General features: G+C 51.9%; 1 protein-coding gene across 1 annotated transcript; it reads left to right on the top strand.

The window, feature by feature from the left end:
- The first annotated feature begins 2816 nt into the window (after positions 1-2816).
- On the top strand, positions 2817-15057 carry LOC149852765 (uncharacterized). The gene is given in 9 exon segments (XM_090029737.1): positions 2817-2885; positions 3099-3295; positions 3739-3949; positions 4990-5165; positions 5650-5776; positions 7416-7532; positions 9062-9243; positions 10014-11124; positions 11127-15057. Coding segments are annotated over 8 exon segments (2106 nt in total). The 5' UTR covers positions 2817-2885; positions 3099-3259; the 3' UTR covers positions 11273-15057.
- The last annotated feature ends 1450 nt before the right edge of the window (positions 15058-16507 follow it).

The raw sequence follows: 16507 nt of genomic DNA, 5'->3' as shown, positions 1-16507 counted from the left end.
TTTCACCTTTAACCTTCCTAGTCAACCCTGTTTCTGCCCCATGTTCTACCCTAGAGCTCATCCAAATCCCTCCCACAACCTAGGGCACAACAAAGGCATTAATGGGTGCTTTGATCAGCCCAAGGGGAGATCTTCCCTTCTCCCCAGGCGGGCTGAGTTGCCTGGGGAGCCAGGCTAACATCCCTGGAGGGACAAATGGAGCCCTTTCTAACACCCCTTGTGGAGCAGGGGGCTGTGAGGAGTCGGGGGATGTAGCAGGCTCTGCAAGCAGGTGTCAGGCACCTGATGAGAAGGAGCCAGCCAGAGTCGTGGTCGTGGTCATGGTCATAGAGAAGTAGGGCAGGAAGGGAGCTCCAGAGATCATGTAGATCATCCTCCTGCCTGAGGCAGGATCATCCCTATCCAAACTTTTTTCACTTCACTCCCCCACACGCCCAGTTGGGCAACTGGGGTCTGTCCCAATGGCGATAGGACAAATGGGCCCCCATGACCCTCATCCTCTAACATTCGCTAAAAGGATTAATGTCCCCTCAAGGCCTGGGCTGCTGAAAGCCCAACCCCAGGGGCCTGTGGAGGGCTGGGGCCACCTGTCCCCCTGGAAGGAGCAGTTCTTATGGGGTAGGAGCCATGACCCCCATCCCCTCCCATCAGCTGAGGGAATTAAGGTCCACTAAACGCCTGAGTAAGAGTGTGTGTAGAGTCCATTCTAGTGCAAGTATAATATATTTTTGGTCATTTTTGCCCAGGTATTAGTTGTTTGTCATTATTAATAACAATAAGTAATCAGGAAGACTTGCAAACTCTTCATCCCGACTGTTGGTTTGAGTTACCTTTATTCCCAAACTCTTTGCCTGGTGATCCGAATTGCACGCTGTTAGTTTTGCTCCATGACGGATGCCGCCTGAAAACAAAACTGGCCTTCACAACAGCTGCTAGCCTGAATACCTGTGCCCCTCTGTGGTTATATGGAGCATCCACCACAGGTGCCTTTCCCACAACCTGTCTCTGGACTCAGCTGTGCGGGTGGGAGCATTTGGGTTAAGCAGAGAAGAAGAAGGTCCGAGCTATTCTAGTGCTGATCACTTTGGGGCAAGGGACACCTTTGCTCATGTGCGTAGCACTTAGTGCAACGGGCCCAGGGTCGCTGGCTGTACAGCCAGACATGCCAGTATCCTAATGATAATGAGTCTGGAGAAGCGACTCCAGCTGTGTCAAGCCACGCACATCCATTATGACTCCTCTGCACAAAGGTGTGAACCTCCCTGGTCTACAACAATCCTATCTTTGGTGGGGATTTGAAGCAGAAATGAATGAGGGGACCATTTGACTTGAGGGCAGATGGTCACTGGTGCTCTGCTGCCAGGGAAGGGCCCTTTGATGGGATTCCCAGCTGAGGTGTGGGCAGGACCGGGGAAAAACCCTGTCTCTGCTGAAGATGCTTTGTTTCTGGAGACAGGGCAGAATGCAATGTAAATTAACCCAGTTTCAGCCTTTTGCAGTTCACCCTTCCTGTCCACCCATGCCACTAGCTGTGGTGGGGGAGTTCCCCTATTAGGGAAACATTTATTTTGGGATTTCCTGGCCCCTCTTCCTTTCAGGCTATTTTAAACAAAACCCTTTCCCTTTTCATTGCTGGATCTTTTCAGCAGATGGGCCTAAAAACCTTCAGCGTGGGGATATTTTCTGAAGGTGATGATGGTCCCTCCCCAGCCCGGGGTGGCAGGTACCAATTTGCCTTCCCCTCATTGGGGGGGTAGGGGTAAGAGCAGCAGACACAGCCCCATACTGGGAGGGATACTTGAGGAGGGGCATGAGGGGAAATGGCTTCTACATGGACTGGACTGGGGGGACTCAGCGCACTGAACATCTCCCAGCCCGGGGGTCTCTCCCAGGGTCAGAGCCTGCAAATCTGCACTCGCACGCTCCAAATGCTCCTAAGGGACCAGGTGTGGACAGACACAGGGTGCCAAATCAGGACCATCATTTCTCATCCCACATGCAGGTGATGTGCTTTGCCCCCTTGCTCTGGGCATCTCCAGTCCCTTCCCCTTAACTCCCCAGTACAGAGTGAGTCCAGAGACACGCTGCCTGGTATGGTATGGAGAGCTGGGCTAAACACAGCGGGGAGTGTCCGTGGGGTGTGGAGGCGTATCCGAGCTCCAGCATCTCCTCCCGGGTGCGCGCCAGCTTGCGCAGCTCGAGGCGGGCATGGTCAACCCGCCTGGGGGGCAGCCAGCAGGCCTCTGGGGCCAAATAGCCGTGTGCAGCTGCCCAGCCACCACCTGCGCAGGGGGGTAACTCTGCAATGCCCCACCTTGACCCCTGCCCCTCCCCTGCCCTGCTACCTGCCCCCCAGCTCTGCCCCTACCCTGTCGATTGCCCCTTTGATCCCCCTGCCCTGGCACCTGTCCTGCCACCCCAGGGATTGCCCCTCAACCCATAAACTACCCCCAAACCCTTCTCCTGCCCTGGTACCTGCCCCCAGCCCCTCTCCCACCCAGGGATTGCCCCCCCTCCCCAAGATCCCCCCTGCCCTGGCAACTGCCTGACCCTAGGGATTGCCCCCCTGAGCCCCTCCACCACAATGGTCCTAGGCTCCGCCCCCACCTGTAAGCCCCGCCCCAAAGCCTGAGGTCCCGCCCCGTATTCCGCATTTCAGCTCCTCCCCCCCGTAGCCGCTCGTTCGCCACCGCGTGAGTCATCGTGTCCCTCCTTGGCCACCGTTCCCCTCTCCCGCCGCCCTGCCGGAAGTGCCGCCCGTCGCCGAACTACAACTCCCGGCGCGCCCTGCGGAAAGTCGGAAGCGGGGGGCGGAGCTCGGTTGTGGTTGGGGGCGGATGCGGTGGGGGCTGCGCTGTGCGGCAAAGCCTGGCGAGGCGGGGCAGGTGCGAGGCTGGGGAGCGCAGGGACGCCGCGGGGTTGGGTGTCTTCGGAGCCAGCCTGGTCCCCACAGCCGGTGTCAGGGCAGGAGGGGGAAGCGAGGACGACCCTGAGACCGCTCTGAGTGGTTGGCAGTTGGGGGGTGTTGCCGGACCTTAGGGCTCGGGTCCTGGGTCTGCTGTCACGTGATAAAACCTGTGCTGTGTTGTTTCCCACAGACGTCCACAGCCGGCCATCTCCTGGGCTAGGCGCCGGCACAAGTGGAGGGGAGAGCAAGCCCCTGGGCTGGGGCGAGGCCTCTCGTGGTGGAGAAACTGGCTGCTGAGCTGGAGCCCGTGGCAGCTGTGCACTGTCCTTTCCTAGCCTGGTGCAGCTGGAGATGAAGGTGGAGGAGCAGGACCTTGGAGGAGTGAAGGTAGGAACTGAGGGGGCAGGAAAAGTCCTTCTTGTCGCCAAGCTGGGACTGGCAGGGCACCCCTGAGACGGTGGGTACAACAGCAAGTAAAATAGCAAGGTGCTGCGAGAGGCTTGTACCTGCTTGCAGGAGCTCTGCCAGTGCTGGCAGGAGCCCGGTGCTGCAGCGAGGAGCAGATGCTGGAGCTGGTGGTGCTGGAGCAGTTTCTGGCCATCCTGCCCCAGGAGATGCAGAGCTGAGAGTTGGGGGGGGGGGGCAGCGTCAAGACCTGCGCTGGCACAGTGACTCTGGCCAAAAGGTTTCAGCTGGGGCAGGCGGAGGATGAGAAGCTCCAAGTTAAAGTATTCATTTAACCCTGACCATCAATGCTGTTGTCTCCAGCTCTTTGTGTCTGGGGGATATTTCCTCCCAGCTCCCCAGTGACGTATTTATCTTGTCTGCAGGTCACAGTGAATGTGAAGGTCAAGGAGGTGTCCTCAGACAAGATGCAGCCTGCTAGAGTATTACAGGAACCTGTTGATTCCTGGCTGGAGCAGCTGAAGGCCCATCTTAGAGACATGCCTCTGGAGGAGACGGGACAGAGGAAAACTCCAGGGCCTCAGCACAAGTCACCTTGTGTCCCCAAAGAGGACCCTCTGTCCAACCAGGAGGCAGGTAAGGTATAGATGCAAGCTAGGGTGCCTGAGTAGCTATCCTGCATGCAGGGGGACAGGCTCAAGTGTCTGCCCCTACCTATGAGGGCTGCAGTATTCATAACTAGGTGGCTGATGTAGCAAGTGCCAGGTCACAGGGATGGCCATGACATCCCTGCTAGCCACACAGCTCCTGTTTCCCTGGCTCTCTGGGTACCATCCCCTCCTTCCTTCCTGCCTCACCTTGATGTAAGTACTTAACTTGAAAAAAGGAAGGTTGTTCACAGGTCCCAGAGCAACTAATTGCCTTAAGGGCTAAATTCATGGTCTCGGACCTCCCCTGTCGCTATGCTTGTGCCTCACAGATGTTGCTGTTCAGTCTCTCTAGCTTGCTGGGGCTTTGGTCTTCCTGGCCTCTGCCCCTTCTAGCCCAGGCCCATTGTGGTAGACCTGGCTTCTGGGCTCCAGCCCTTAGCTTGGCCCCTCCTGGGCACTGCTGTCATCTCCTCCACCTACAATAGACCTAGCCCAGTCCACTAGAATAAATTATAACCAGAGGGTTTATTCCTGGGTTATAACACAACCTCCATACCTGGTCTGAACCCAAACGTCAGTTCCTTGGTTGCATGGCAAAGGTTCCCTTTACCGTGAGCCATACCCCCACAAGTCAGCAATAGGCTACTTCCATTCCCCAGCGCAGCACAAGAAGCCAGGAGCTCCTCCTATCCTGGAGCTTGTTTGTGTTCCTCCAGAGCCAGACTACCCTCCCTGGCTCAAGCTCTCTAACCTGCCCTGCTTTGGTTTATATGCTCCCTAAGCCCTTCCCCCTGGTTGGGTGTTGCCTTGACTGGCTGCATATGTGGCCCTTTGCTTTAATGGCCAGCTGACTGCCTTGGCAGCAGCGTTTCTGTGTTGCCTTCTCTCTTGCAGCTAGCTCTGTTGAGCTGGGCTCGTAGCTGTAGTTTCTCCATTAAAGTAATAGGAGCCCTAGACTCCAGTCCAGAAGAATAGCAGGGTGCTGGCAGCACGAGGGCTAACCTGTCAATTATCTTCCCCACCCAGCAGGAGTAGGGACCCTGAGTAGAGCTGATCAGCAGTCTCCTAAGGAAGGGTCTGTAAACCTGGAGATGCAGAGGACTTCCTTGGAGAGACTGGGGGATAAGGGTCCCATGACACCTGAGCCAGACCAAGTGCAGAAAGAGCAGGGAAGGCCTTCAAAGCACAAGGAGAGCATGAAGGTGAGCAGGGCACCAGCTCCAACTACAGGTGGGAGTACAGCTGTGGCAGAGCCAGGAAGAGGCAGGGGTGCTGAAATTATTTGGGGAGTGGAGAGACCTGAAGAGTGACAAGCCCCTGGTGGCTGCAAACACCCCAAGCTGGTATTAGCTGGAGCTCCCTTCCCAGTGCAGGTAGCCAGGGGTGCTGGCATGGCAAGGCATGGTCAGAGTCCATGGGGCCAGAGCTCTTTACCTCTGAAAGTGCTGCTTGGTCTGCCTCCGCGGACTGAGCAAATAAAACACGAGGAGCTGAGCTAAGGCAGACTCATGAACTCTTATGTCCACAGCTGCACCCACATCACATCAGCTGAATAATGGACAGTTTTACATCCCTACCTGTCATGGCGAAGCTTGCACATAGTTATAGAGTAATTCCAGAAAGGGCTGTGGGGGCTGGAGGCAGCTGGAACAGGAGATACTGATGGTGTAACACTTGTGCCTGCAGCTCCAGGAGGTCTTTGAGCACGTGGCTTTGTATTTCACACGGAAGGAGTGGGAGCTGCTGGAAGATGCAGACAAGGTGCTTTACCGGGACCAGATGCTGAAGAATTACCAAGCCCTTGTTAACCTGGGTAAAGTTCTGTTTCTTGCTTCTCCCTGGAGCTGTGAACTCTGAAGTTTGCCTTCTAGTTTTCAGCAGTCTCCTCCTCATGAACTCTTGGCTGGTGGTTTAAACCCGCTTCCTCCCCACTGCTTTCTGTAATCGGATCTCTCTTATGTTTCATATTGATATATCCTCCTTCATTTGATCCAGCCATCTTCACTTGAGTCTCTCCCGTTTGTGTAACTCTTGATGCTTCCATATTCAGTAGTTTCTTACCAAAATGAATTCCCTTTTCCTTCTCAGCCTGTTCATATAATTTCCAGTTCAGTGTGTGTGTGTTGTTTTTTTTTTTTAAATCACTAACAGCTATTCCTTGGGGAAGTATTCTGATTTTCTTCCGTCTTTTTGCCTCATGTCTTGTCTGAGCATGTTTAATAGTCTGAGCATGCTCAGTTCAGACCCAGCAGAAGTCAATGGAAGTCCTATCAGCTTCTGGTGCTATAACACATGGAAGTTGCATTTTCTCAACTTCTCCAGTGACATAGGGACGCATGATGGAACCTAGGTGCTTCTAATAAGGAGTCTCTGGAAGACTCTGTCCACATTCCTTCCTCACATCTTCATTTCCACAGACCATAGACTCCATCTTTGCTGTATTTACTTTGAGACCTTTGCTCAAACTCACTCTGCTGTTCTCAGAAGTTTTCTTGTCTTCCTAAAATCCATCTGCTTGTCAAATGCCATCACTGTATTTAAAAAGAAGTGGGTGAGGTACAGGGCCTCGTGAAAACCAGCCTTCACTTTCAGAGAATCTCTAATACAGGGGCTTGTTCTGGCTTGTGTGGAGGTTTAAGGTACTTGATTTTTACTACGTCAGTTTGGTTTTCTGGTGCTTTGTTTTCCTTCCATTTCCCCCCACAGACACTTCCTTGGGGAAGTGCTCAAATGCTTTTTCTAGTTCAACAAAGACTAAATAGATCCATTCTACATTATGGGCTTTCACATACTGTAAAATGTCTCCTTTTCTCTCTGTCCATTACTCCCATGAACTTTGTTTTAAACCCTATGGTGTTTACCAACCTGTGTACTCATCTTCCTTTCTAGTATGATTGGTTGGGATGGTTGCTTTAGTTGTGCCCTGTTGATGAATTTCTCTGTCTCCCAGAATAAAGTTTAATTGTCAGCCCTCATGGATTTGGTTAACTGTCGTGAGTCCTCACTTGAAACCTTCACTGAGAATAAACTCATTTCCACTCCTTTTGCCATGATAAGATGAATGTTACCTAACCATAAGCATGTCAAATGTCTCTTAGTTTTCCTACCTTGAAAACAGAAAAAGATTTATGTTTTTGCTTCTAGTACATCACAGATAACTACATCTCCATCCCTATCTCTGGTGACTCTTAGTTTCATACCCTTTTAATACCTCAGAGTGGTTGGTGTTTTGTGTCCTGTGACTATCCCTTCACTACCTGGGTGGCAAGGACCATAATCTGTTAAAGGCTTCTCCCTGCAGTGCCTTCTCTTTAATCCTAAATGTCTATTTTCCCTTTTTCCTTCAAGGCCCTAATAGAATCCTTGTTTTCCCTGGATCCATTCCACACATCCTGGTTGGTCATTCTGCATCCCAGTATCATTATGAACGCTCTAACTATTGGTCTTCACAGGATATCGAGGCCCCACACCTGACTTAATCTGCCGCATCCAGCAAGGACAGGTAGAACTCTGGGTCGGTGATGAAGAGGACTGTGGGGAAATCTCAAGGTTGGAGGACCTGCTGTCAGGTGAGTTGTGCCTGTCCCCTCCACCCAACTGCTGTCTCAGAAATGCTCCATGCTCATGGACAGGGGGCCTGGAAACTGCAGGCATGCCCTGTGCTGCCATTCCCAGGTGTTGACCGCAAATAGCTTATGCTGCAATGTATCCAGGCAGGTGGTGTTCCCATTGCCCAAAAGTCAAAGTTATTCTCCCGCTGTACTCGGCCTTGGTGAGGCCGCAGCTGGAGTACTGCGTCCAGTTTTGAGCCCTGCAATTCAAGAAGGATGTGGAGAAGCTTGAGAGAGTCCAGAGGAGAGCCACACGCATGATCAGAGGTCAGGAAAACAGACCTTACGACAGCAGGCTGAGAGCCATGGGACTCTTTAGCCTGGAAAAGCGCAGGCACAGGGTGATCTGATGGCCACCTGTAAGTTTATCAGGGGTAACCACCAGGATCTGGGGGAAGTTTGTTCACCAGAGCGCCCCAAGAGATGACGAGGTCGAATGGTCATAAACTACTGCAAGACCATTTCAGGCTGGACATAAGGAAGAATTTCTTCATTGTCCGAGCCCCCAAGGTGTGGAACAGCCTGCCATCGGAGATGGTTCAAGCACCTACTCTGAACACCTTCAGGAGCAAATTGGATGCTTATCTTGCTGGGATCCTATGACCCCAGCTGACTTCCTGCCCTTTGGGTAGGGGGCTGAACTCGATGATTTTCCGAGGTCCCTTCGAGCCCTAGTGTCTATGAAATCTGTGGAGACAAGCAATTGTTCCTTTCTTCTACCCCTAATTAAAGCTGTTAGGGGACAATTGAGTTGGTGTCTTGATTTTTAGGCACAGACTTGGTTTCCTTGGGGTACCATGATTTTAAATTTTCAGTTTTCACTCAGCTACATATGAGTTGATTCCCCAGTCCAAGGTAGCCTTATCCCTATAAAACCCTGTCCCAGGGCATGTGTTTGGTAGCTCCCCATGGAAGTCAGCATGGTTGGCAGAAGTTCTATGTAGCTATTATTATTGGACAAGAGAGAGGCTGAGCTCTCCCTGGTTTCTCCTGGTAAGATTGATCCGGAATCCAGAAAGTGTTTAATTATGGTCTTGGGCTTCATTCAGTGGCTCTGTGGGGCATCATTTCCCCCTAGACCAACCCATGCTGTATGATATAGCAGTCCTTAAAGAGCTTTATTCCTCCTTTAAGCAAATGCCTCTGGTTTCATCTTCAGCTTCCATTCAGGTACTATCCTAATGCACACATTCTGCATGGGGTTTTCTCTCAGCAGGGTCTGAGGTGATGGAGCTGACAGCTGGGACAGAAACCCTGAGAATATGGTTCTGAAATCCACTGACTAGGGAGCATTAACATGGCATATGGACCTGCCTCTTCCTCCTACCCAGCACTTGGGGTTTTGGAAGGAAGACCTTGTTTTCTTAAGGAAAAGCAAGTGCCAGGGTCCAGTCCTACTCCGAAGCCCATCCCAGCAGAAGGAATCGCAGTGTTTGACCTGTGCCAGCAGGGCAGGCACTAATCTAGGGTTTCTCTTCTCCACAAAGGAGGTGCTTGGCTGCTGAGCAGAGCTGGGGAGCAGCCTCCTGAGGAAGGGCCCTCAAACCTGGAGCCACTATGCACTTCCCCAGGGAGTTTGGGTGAGATGGACTTCCTGAGACCTGAGAAGGAGCAATGGCACAAGAGTCATGGGAGGCCCCAAAAGCAGGAGAATATAGCAGTGAACCAGGTACCATCTCCAGTTGATGTGAGAGCGTAGAAGGGACAGAACCCATAAAGAGCCCTGGGTGCAGGGAAGAATTTGTGGAGCTGAGAGACCTGCAGAGCCATAAGCCAAAGTTCCCCTGGAGAGAGACACTGCATCCAAACCAAGCTAGTGGGGAGGGCTTCAGAGGGAAGCATATGGGGAGAGCCCACCCTTGCCCTGAGTACAGGAAAAGTTTTACCTGCCCCTCATTCCTGGCTTTGAACAAGATAAAGCACGTTGGGGAAAAAGCCCCACATATGTGCCAAGTGTTTGGGGGGGGGAGCTTCATTTTGCCTCTTGACCCTGGCTGCTCACAACAATCACCAGTGTGCCCCAAGGGATACAAGGTCCAGCGGTCACAAACTCCTCCAAGACCGTTTTAGGCTGGACGTAAGAAAAAATGTCTTTACTATCCAAGCCCCCATGGTCTGGAATAGACTCCCTCCAGAGGTGGTGCAGGCACCTACTTTGGACTCCTTTTAAGAAATGTTTGGATTCTATCTTGCTGGGATCCTTTGACCCTAGCTGGGGGCTGGACTCGGTGATCTTCCGAGGTTCCTTCTATCCCTAATGCCTATGAAATCTATGAAACAATATCCATTCTAGAGGGTGCCCCCACCACTTCACCAAATGGTGGAAGAGCTTTGTGTGCAGGTCAGACCTGGTCAAGCGCCCACATGGGCACAAAGAGAAGCATCAGTATCTCTGTGTCGTGTAGTAAGTCTTTCACCCTGTCTTTCTTTCTGGCTCAGAACCAGCTCATTCACTTCGAGAGGAAGGCATACTGCTGCAGCAAGTGCAGGAAGAACTTCATCTGCTGCCAAGACCTGTCCCAGCATCAGTGTATGCAGAAAGAGGAGCAGCCACACCAGTGTGCCAAGTGTGGAAAGAGCTTCAGGCAGCCCTCCAGCCTGTCCAGGCACAGGTGTGTGCACACCAGGGAAAAGCCACATCCATGCTCTGAGTGTGGTAAGAGCTTCACTCAGTCCTCAATGTTGGCCAAACACAAGCTCATCCACTCAGGGAAGAAGCCACATCAATGCTCTGATTGTGGGAAGAACTTTTCTGGCTCTTCCCACTTGACCCGGCACCAGCGTATCCACACGGGAGAGAAGCCACATAAGTGCCCTGTGTGTGGGAAGAGCTTCACTCAATCCTGCCACCTGACACGGCACCGGCTTATCCACATGGAGGAGAAGCCACATGGGTGCTCTGTGTGTGGGAAGAGGTTCAGGCAGCCCTCCAGCTTGGCTAAGCACAGTTGCATCCACACAGGGGAGAAGTCACATCAGTGTCCTGAGTGTGGCAAGACCTTCAGCCGCTCCTCCAGCCTGGCCCGGCATCACTATATCCATACAAGGAAGAATGCACATCGGTGCCTTAAATGTGGGAAAAGCTTCACTTGCCCTTCCCACCTGGCCCGGCACCAGCTTATCCACACAGGGGAAAAACCACATTGGTGCCCTGAGTGTGGGAAATGCTTCAGTCAGTCCTACAACCTGGCCAATCACCAGCGCATCCACACAGGGAAAAGGCCACATCAGTGCTCAGAGTGTGGGAAGAGCTTCTTCCTGTTTTCACACTTGACCCTGCATCAGCGCAACCACACAGGGGAAAAGCCACATCGGTGCTCTCTGTGTGGGAAGAGCTTTGCCTGTTCCTCCAAGTTGACCCGGCACCAGCGCACCCATAGAGCAGAAAAGCCATATCAGTGCCCTGAGTGTGGGAAGTTCTTCAGCCTGCCCTCCCACCTGGTCCAGCACCACCGCATCCATACAGGAGAGAGGCCATATCAGTGCTTTGTGTGTAGAAAGAGCTTCACCCAGTCCTCCCACCTGCTCCGGAACCAGCTCATACATACGGGGACAAGCCACATCGGTGCTCCAAATGTGGCAAGAGCTTTAACCGCTCCTGCAGCCTGTCCCAGCACCAGCTTATGCACACAGGGGAGAAGCCACATCAGTGTTTTATGTGTTTGAAGAGTTTCACCCTGGTTGCCCACCTGGCCTGACACCAGCTTATGCACACAGGGGAGAAGCCACATCAGTGCTCTATGTGGGAAGAGCTTCACCCTAGTTGCCCACCTGGCCCAGCACTGGTGTGTCCACACCCGGGAGCATCCATAATCTGCTGGCAGTGTAGGAAAGGCTTGTCGACATCTACCTGCTTGGCACCCACCAGTAGCTGCATTCAGGCAAGCAGCCTTATGCTGATGGGCTGCAGGAGGAATTCACCCAGCCTTTGGCCATTGTAGGGCACTGCAGAACCCACAGGAGCCAGAGACTGGTCCCCCAAGATTTAATCTCAGGAGGAGGGGCTAAGAGGAAACAGCTCAGGCCGAGGCCAGACCAGATGATGCGGTAACTTGAGGAGACTCTTTGTATCAGCCTTGGAGCCTGTGCCTTCCCTATTCTCCTAAAAACAGTCAGTGCACCCAAGGATAGAAGAAGTGCTTTCACAATAGCATGCCCTCTCCAGAACAACTAGCTTCAAATGATATCCAGGGACTGTTCTTTGCTGCCTCCCAGCTTAGTCTGGCCTCTTGGTCTCAGGGTCTAGTATGTGAAGCTCTTGAGTTGCAGGAAGGAGAACATTTATGGCTGGGGAAGCATTCCCTGCCCTTCACCCTGACCTCAACTTTCCTACCCACCATCTAACACCTCTCCCAGGCCTGCTCATGCCCACTGGGGGTCTGCAAGAATCTGCTGCTGCTGCCACCTAAGCCCAGTTTGGCAGGTCTTAATTTCGAGCCTCTGCAGAACTCTGCACCACTAGGTGCCTGCTGCTCCCTGCCCCCCATCCTCTTATTTCATTCTCTATAAGGCAGTCTCTGCTAATTGAGACCCAGAACTGAACATGATTTCCCTGTGCTTGGTCTCTGTGTTCCCTCCAGAGTTGTGACATGGAAACGGACTAGGACCCAGAGCCCTTTCCAGGGTGGCTAGCTCTGTGACTTCCTAGTCCCTTCACTTTCCAGAGGATTCTCTATAATCCAGGAGTTGTTGCTAATCCTCAGGAGCAGGATCTGGTCACACTCAAAGGCCTTCCACATACTGCTTGCAGCAAGGACTTCGCTCTTTTGGAGGAACCTCTGCCCAGGGGGTGGCAGAGTCCCTTTTTTGAGTGAAATGAGGTAGCAGGGCTGCAGGATGTGCAGCCTGTGGCAGGTCCTGCCTCTTGTGGAAGAGTGGGGAAACTGAGGCTATTCTCTGGGAGCAGTGCATCATGTTGTAATCTCTCATTTTGAATACTAAGGCTTCCCTGCTAGTCCTGAGGACATTTGGCTCCATGGTTGTCCTATGGGGGCTCCAAGAAGTCAATAACCCTTTATTGAGCAAACACTTTCATTCATCCCCATAATAGTCCTCTCTGCTATTTCCCAGTGTACAAAACTTCCCTAACTTTCCCTGTATTACAGTGTTTAAGAAAATAACCTCGTGACTTTCAAGTGAGCCTTATTATTTTTGACAGGAGGGCCGGTTTTGTCTTGGAAGTGGCGATAAAAGAAAGGAATGGGACTTTGAGATATTTGGAAGGACCCCATTACTTGTTGAATCTCTAAGGGGTTGTGCAGGTTGGGCAGCAATGTGTGTAGGTGAGGGAGCATGTGCCAAAGGAACTGAAACCCTAACCACCCTTTTCTAAGAGAGGAGTATGGGTGCAGATCAGTTGGGGTCACCTGGGGTTTCTTCCCAAGGCTTGAGTTCAGTGCTTGCTTCCCAAAGGCAGTTCTCACTGTTTTTTATGACATTGTCTTATGGAAAGAGGAGGCTGAGTTTTATAAAAGTAGATGCATCGATGCTTGTTTTCAGGGTCCTGAGCAGGGCTGAATAGGAGCACAGGGCGGCACCTAAATCCACCAAGGCCCCTATAGCCAATATGGATCAAGCCCCATGTGGGGATGCAGCCAGCCTCACTTGCTGCAAAGAGACAGGCCAGATGAAGGCCACAGCAGCTCTAGCAAGTGATTGGGAACATGGGACTGCTGATGAGGTCAGGTCTCCACTTCAACCCGTGGCCACAGCCATTTTGGGCTCTGATTCCTATTGGATGATGGCATTTCCACCTGGAGGGATAAAGCCAGTAGATCTTCCCTTTTGATTTCTCTCCCTTGGTTCAGATCCCAGAAGTGCAAAAGGCTGCTGAGGAAGGTGATGTTGGAAGTAGTGATTTAGAGCCCAGGTTCATATTCTACATCTGGCAGCCTGTGCCAGGTTTCTTGGTAACTTTGCTCAGGAGATAAGTCCTCTCACCACCCTACTACATAAAAATGTCCAGCTTTACTGGTCTGCAAAAGCCCAGTGCGCCTTTGAATATCTGAACTGGGCCGTCACCTCTGCCCCTGTGCTAGCTCGTCCAGACCCTGCCGTGTCATTCATGGTAGAAATGGATATTTGCAGCATTGTAATAGCTGTGGTGCTGTCCCAGTGGTAACGCTGAGACCAAATTCTGAATGAATGCATCTCCTCCTCCTGTAAAAACACCTCAGCAGAACTAAATCTTGAGCTCCTGACTCCCCTCACAGTGTAATTGCCCTTCCACCCCTACCAGGGACATGTATGGCCCCAAGAGTTGAATGGATGAGGTTCAAATGGGACTCACTGGACCTTTAGTTAGTTTGTTGATAAAAGTGGTCCTTCTATTTTTTTTTCCATCAAAGAGGACTACTTTCTGCCTCTTATTATTTGGGGCTCACATTAAAACCCCTTTCCCTGTGAGACCAGCTCTTTCCAGGGTGGTAGTTTTGGCAGTCGGCCCCAGCCGTCCACAGGCCCCTGGGGTTGGGGTCTCAACAGCCCAGGCCTCAAGGGGACGTTAATCCTGTTAGGCAGTGTTAGAGGATGAGGGTCATGGGGGCCCGTTTAGCCTGTCACCTGTAGGACAGATCCTAGTTGCCCAACAGGGAGTGTGGGGTAGTGAAGTGGAAACAGTTTGGATAGGGATGATCCTGGCTCAAGCAGGAGGTTGATCTACATGGTCTCTGGAGCTCCCTTCCTGCCCTACTTGGCTGCGACTATGGCTATGGCTGGCTCCTTCCCCTTAGGTACCAGACATCTGCTCTCAGAGCCTGCTACACTCACCACCTGGTCACAGCCCCCTGCCCACCAAGGGCTGTTGGAAAGGGCTCACTTCATTTCCTTGGGGAATGTTAACTTAGCTCACCAGACAACTCGGCACCCTCGAGAAGGGAAGGAAAGGGCTCCCCTGGGGCTGAGGAATGCACCCATTAATGCCCTGGTTGTGCCCTACACTGGGGGAGGGATGAATGGACCACAGGGTGGAAAACAGCTGAAATAGGGATGACTAGGAAGGTTAAGAGTGAAAAAATGCCACATCAGCCATTTCTGCATCTCGCCTTGTCTAGTCCTCACTCACGGAGACTCCTCTGTCCCCTCGCCACCCCTTCCTCATGGCTGCCTCTCCCTCCTGGGCAAGGGGGGAGCCTTTCCCTTTGAGCTGAAGAGCAAAGAAGCTCAGATTATTTTTTCATTTGAACATTTGGGTTGTGGACAGACGGGTGGGGGGCAAAAGACATAGTTTTATGGGACATATTCTATTGAGTCGCATGTTGTTTTTCGGCCCTCCCAAAAACAAAACCTCTACTGGTTTTAATGACATTAAAATATAGGGGGGGGGTTACTTTTCCTGTAAATGGTTATTTTCTCGTTCACCAAAGTTGCTTTAAAAACCAAAACAAAACAAAGAAACAATAAGTATTGACATGTAAGTGGCATCCCCTTCAGGCTTTACATCAGCTTTTCGAGGAAACTCGGAAAATCAAGTTTAAAAATTAAAACCAATTAAAAAAAAACAACTTGTTAAAGCAACTTAAAAAAAGCTGTACCAGCAAGATGAGGTATGTTGTGCACACACATGTTCTAAAATCTTGGGCAGAGCAAAACATTGATAAGTATGGCTGTTCCCCTTCCTGAGAGATCCTGTGTCTTGAACTTTAGGATTGAAGCCTTCCTGGACTCCCCTCATGCAGACCGATCTGAGCGTGCAAATGAAACCAAGATATATTTTTCCATAGAACGTTCCTCACTTAGGCAAGGCAAGAGTCAAAAGACACAGAGGAAACATTTCCCAGCAATTGGAGAGGGCAGGGAAAGTCTTGAGTGAGGGCCCAGAATAGAAAAGTCACCTACAAGGTCTCAAAGAAGAGGCAAATCCTGAAGATCCCGTGAAAGAGAGAAGCCTTATCCCAGTCCCTGTTGGTCTTTCACAAGACCTCTGCCCCCTATCACCTCTGACCCTTGCCAATGTACCCCGCAATAGTTTGGGGTGCTTAGATTTCATAGACATCAGGGCTGGAAGGGACCTCGGGAGATCATCGAGTCCAGCCCCCTGCCCAAAGGGCAGGAAGTCAGCTGGGGTCATAGGATCCCAGCAAGATAAGCATCCAATTTACTCCTGAAGGTGTTCAATGTAGGTGCTTGAACCACCTCCGATGGCAGGCTGCTCCAGACCTTGGGGGCTCGGACAGTAAGGAAATTCTTCCTTATGTCCAGCCTGAAACGGTCTTGCAGTAGTTTATGACCATTCGACCTCGTCATCTCTTGGGGCGCTCTGGTGAACAAACGTTCCCCCAGATCCTGGTGGTTACCCCTGATAAACTTACAGGTGGCCATCAGATCACCCTGTGCCTGCGCTTTTCCAGGCTAAAGAGTCCCATGGCTCTCAGCCTGCTGTCGTAAGGTCTGTTTTCCTGACCTCTGATCATGCGTGTGGCTCTCCTCTGGACTCTCTCAAGCTTCTCCACAATTGTGGAGCCCGAAACTGGATGCAGTACTCCAGCTGCGGCCTCACCAAGACCGAGTACAAGGGGAGAATGATGTCCCGGGATTTGCTTGAGAAGCATCTATGGATGCAAGCTAGCTTTTTGGTCGCTTTATTAGCCACAGCATCACATTGCATTGCATTAGGTAATGAGGAAGATGGCTGTGATGGCCTGATGGTTGCAGAGAGACAGTGCAGTGCAAGGGTAGGGTCAGCTGTTAGGACGTTAGGAGGGAAAAGTAGGCACTAAGTGCCCTGGAGATGCTGAGATATCGCAGGAGTCAGAGCAATGATGGGGGGAGTTGAAATCAACTGGGGTTTGGGGTGGGGGTGCGCAGTGAGAGAAAGGGGTGATGGCCCTAGGGCAGGGGTGATCAGCAGTTGAGCCTACAGGTGTGGGGGTCATGGTAGGGGTCCCCCTGCCTTCATGTAGGCACCCTCTGTGCCAGCTAGGGAAGCCTGTGCC

The sequence above is a fragment of the Crocodylus siamensis genome, chromosome 15 (genome assembly GCF_052110815.1).
Source record: "Crocodylus siamensis isolate JL-2025a chromosome 15, ASM5211081v1, whole genome shotgun sequence".
Taxonomy (NCBI): domain Eukaryota; kingdom Metazoa; phylum Chordata; order Crocodylia; family Crocodylidae; genus Crocodylus; species Crocodylus siamensis.
This window is presented reverse-complemented; position numbering and strand designations above follow the sequence as displayed.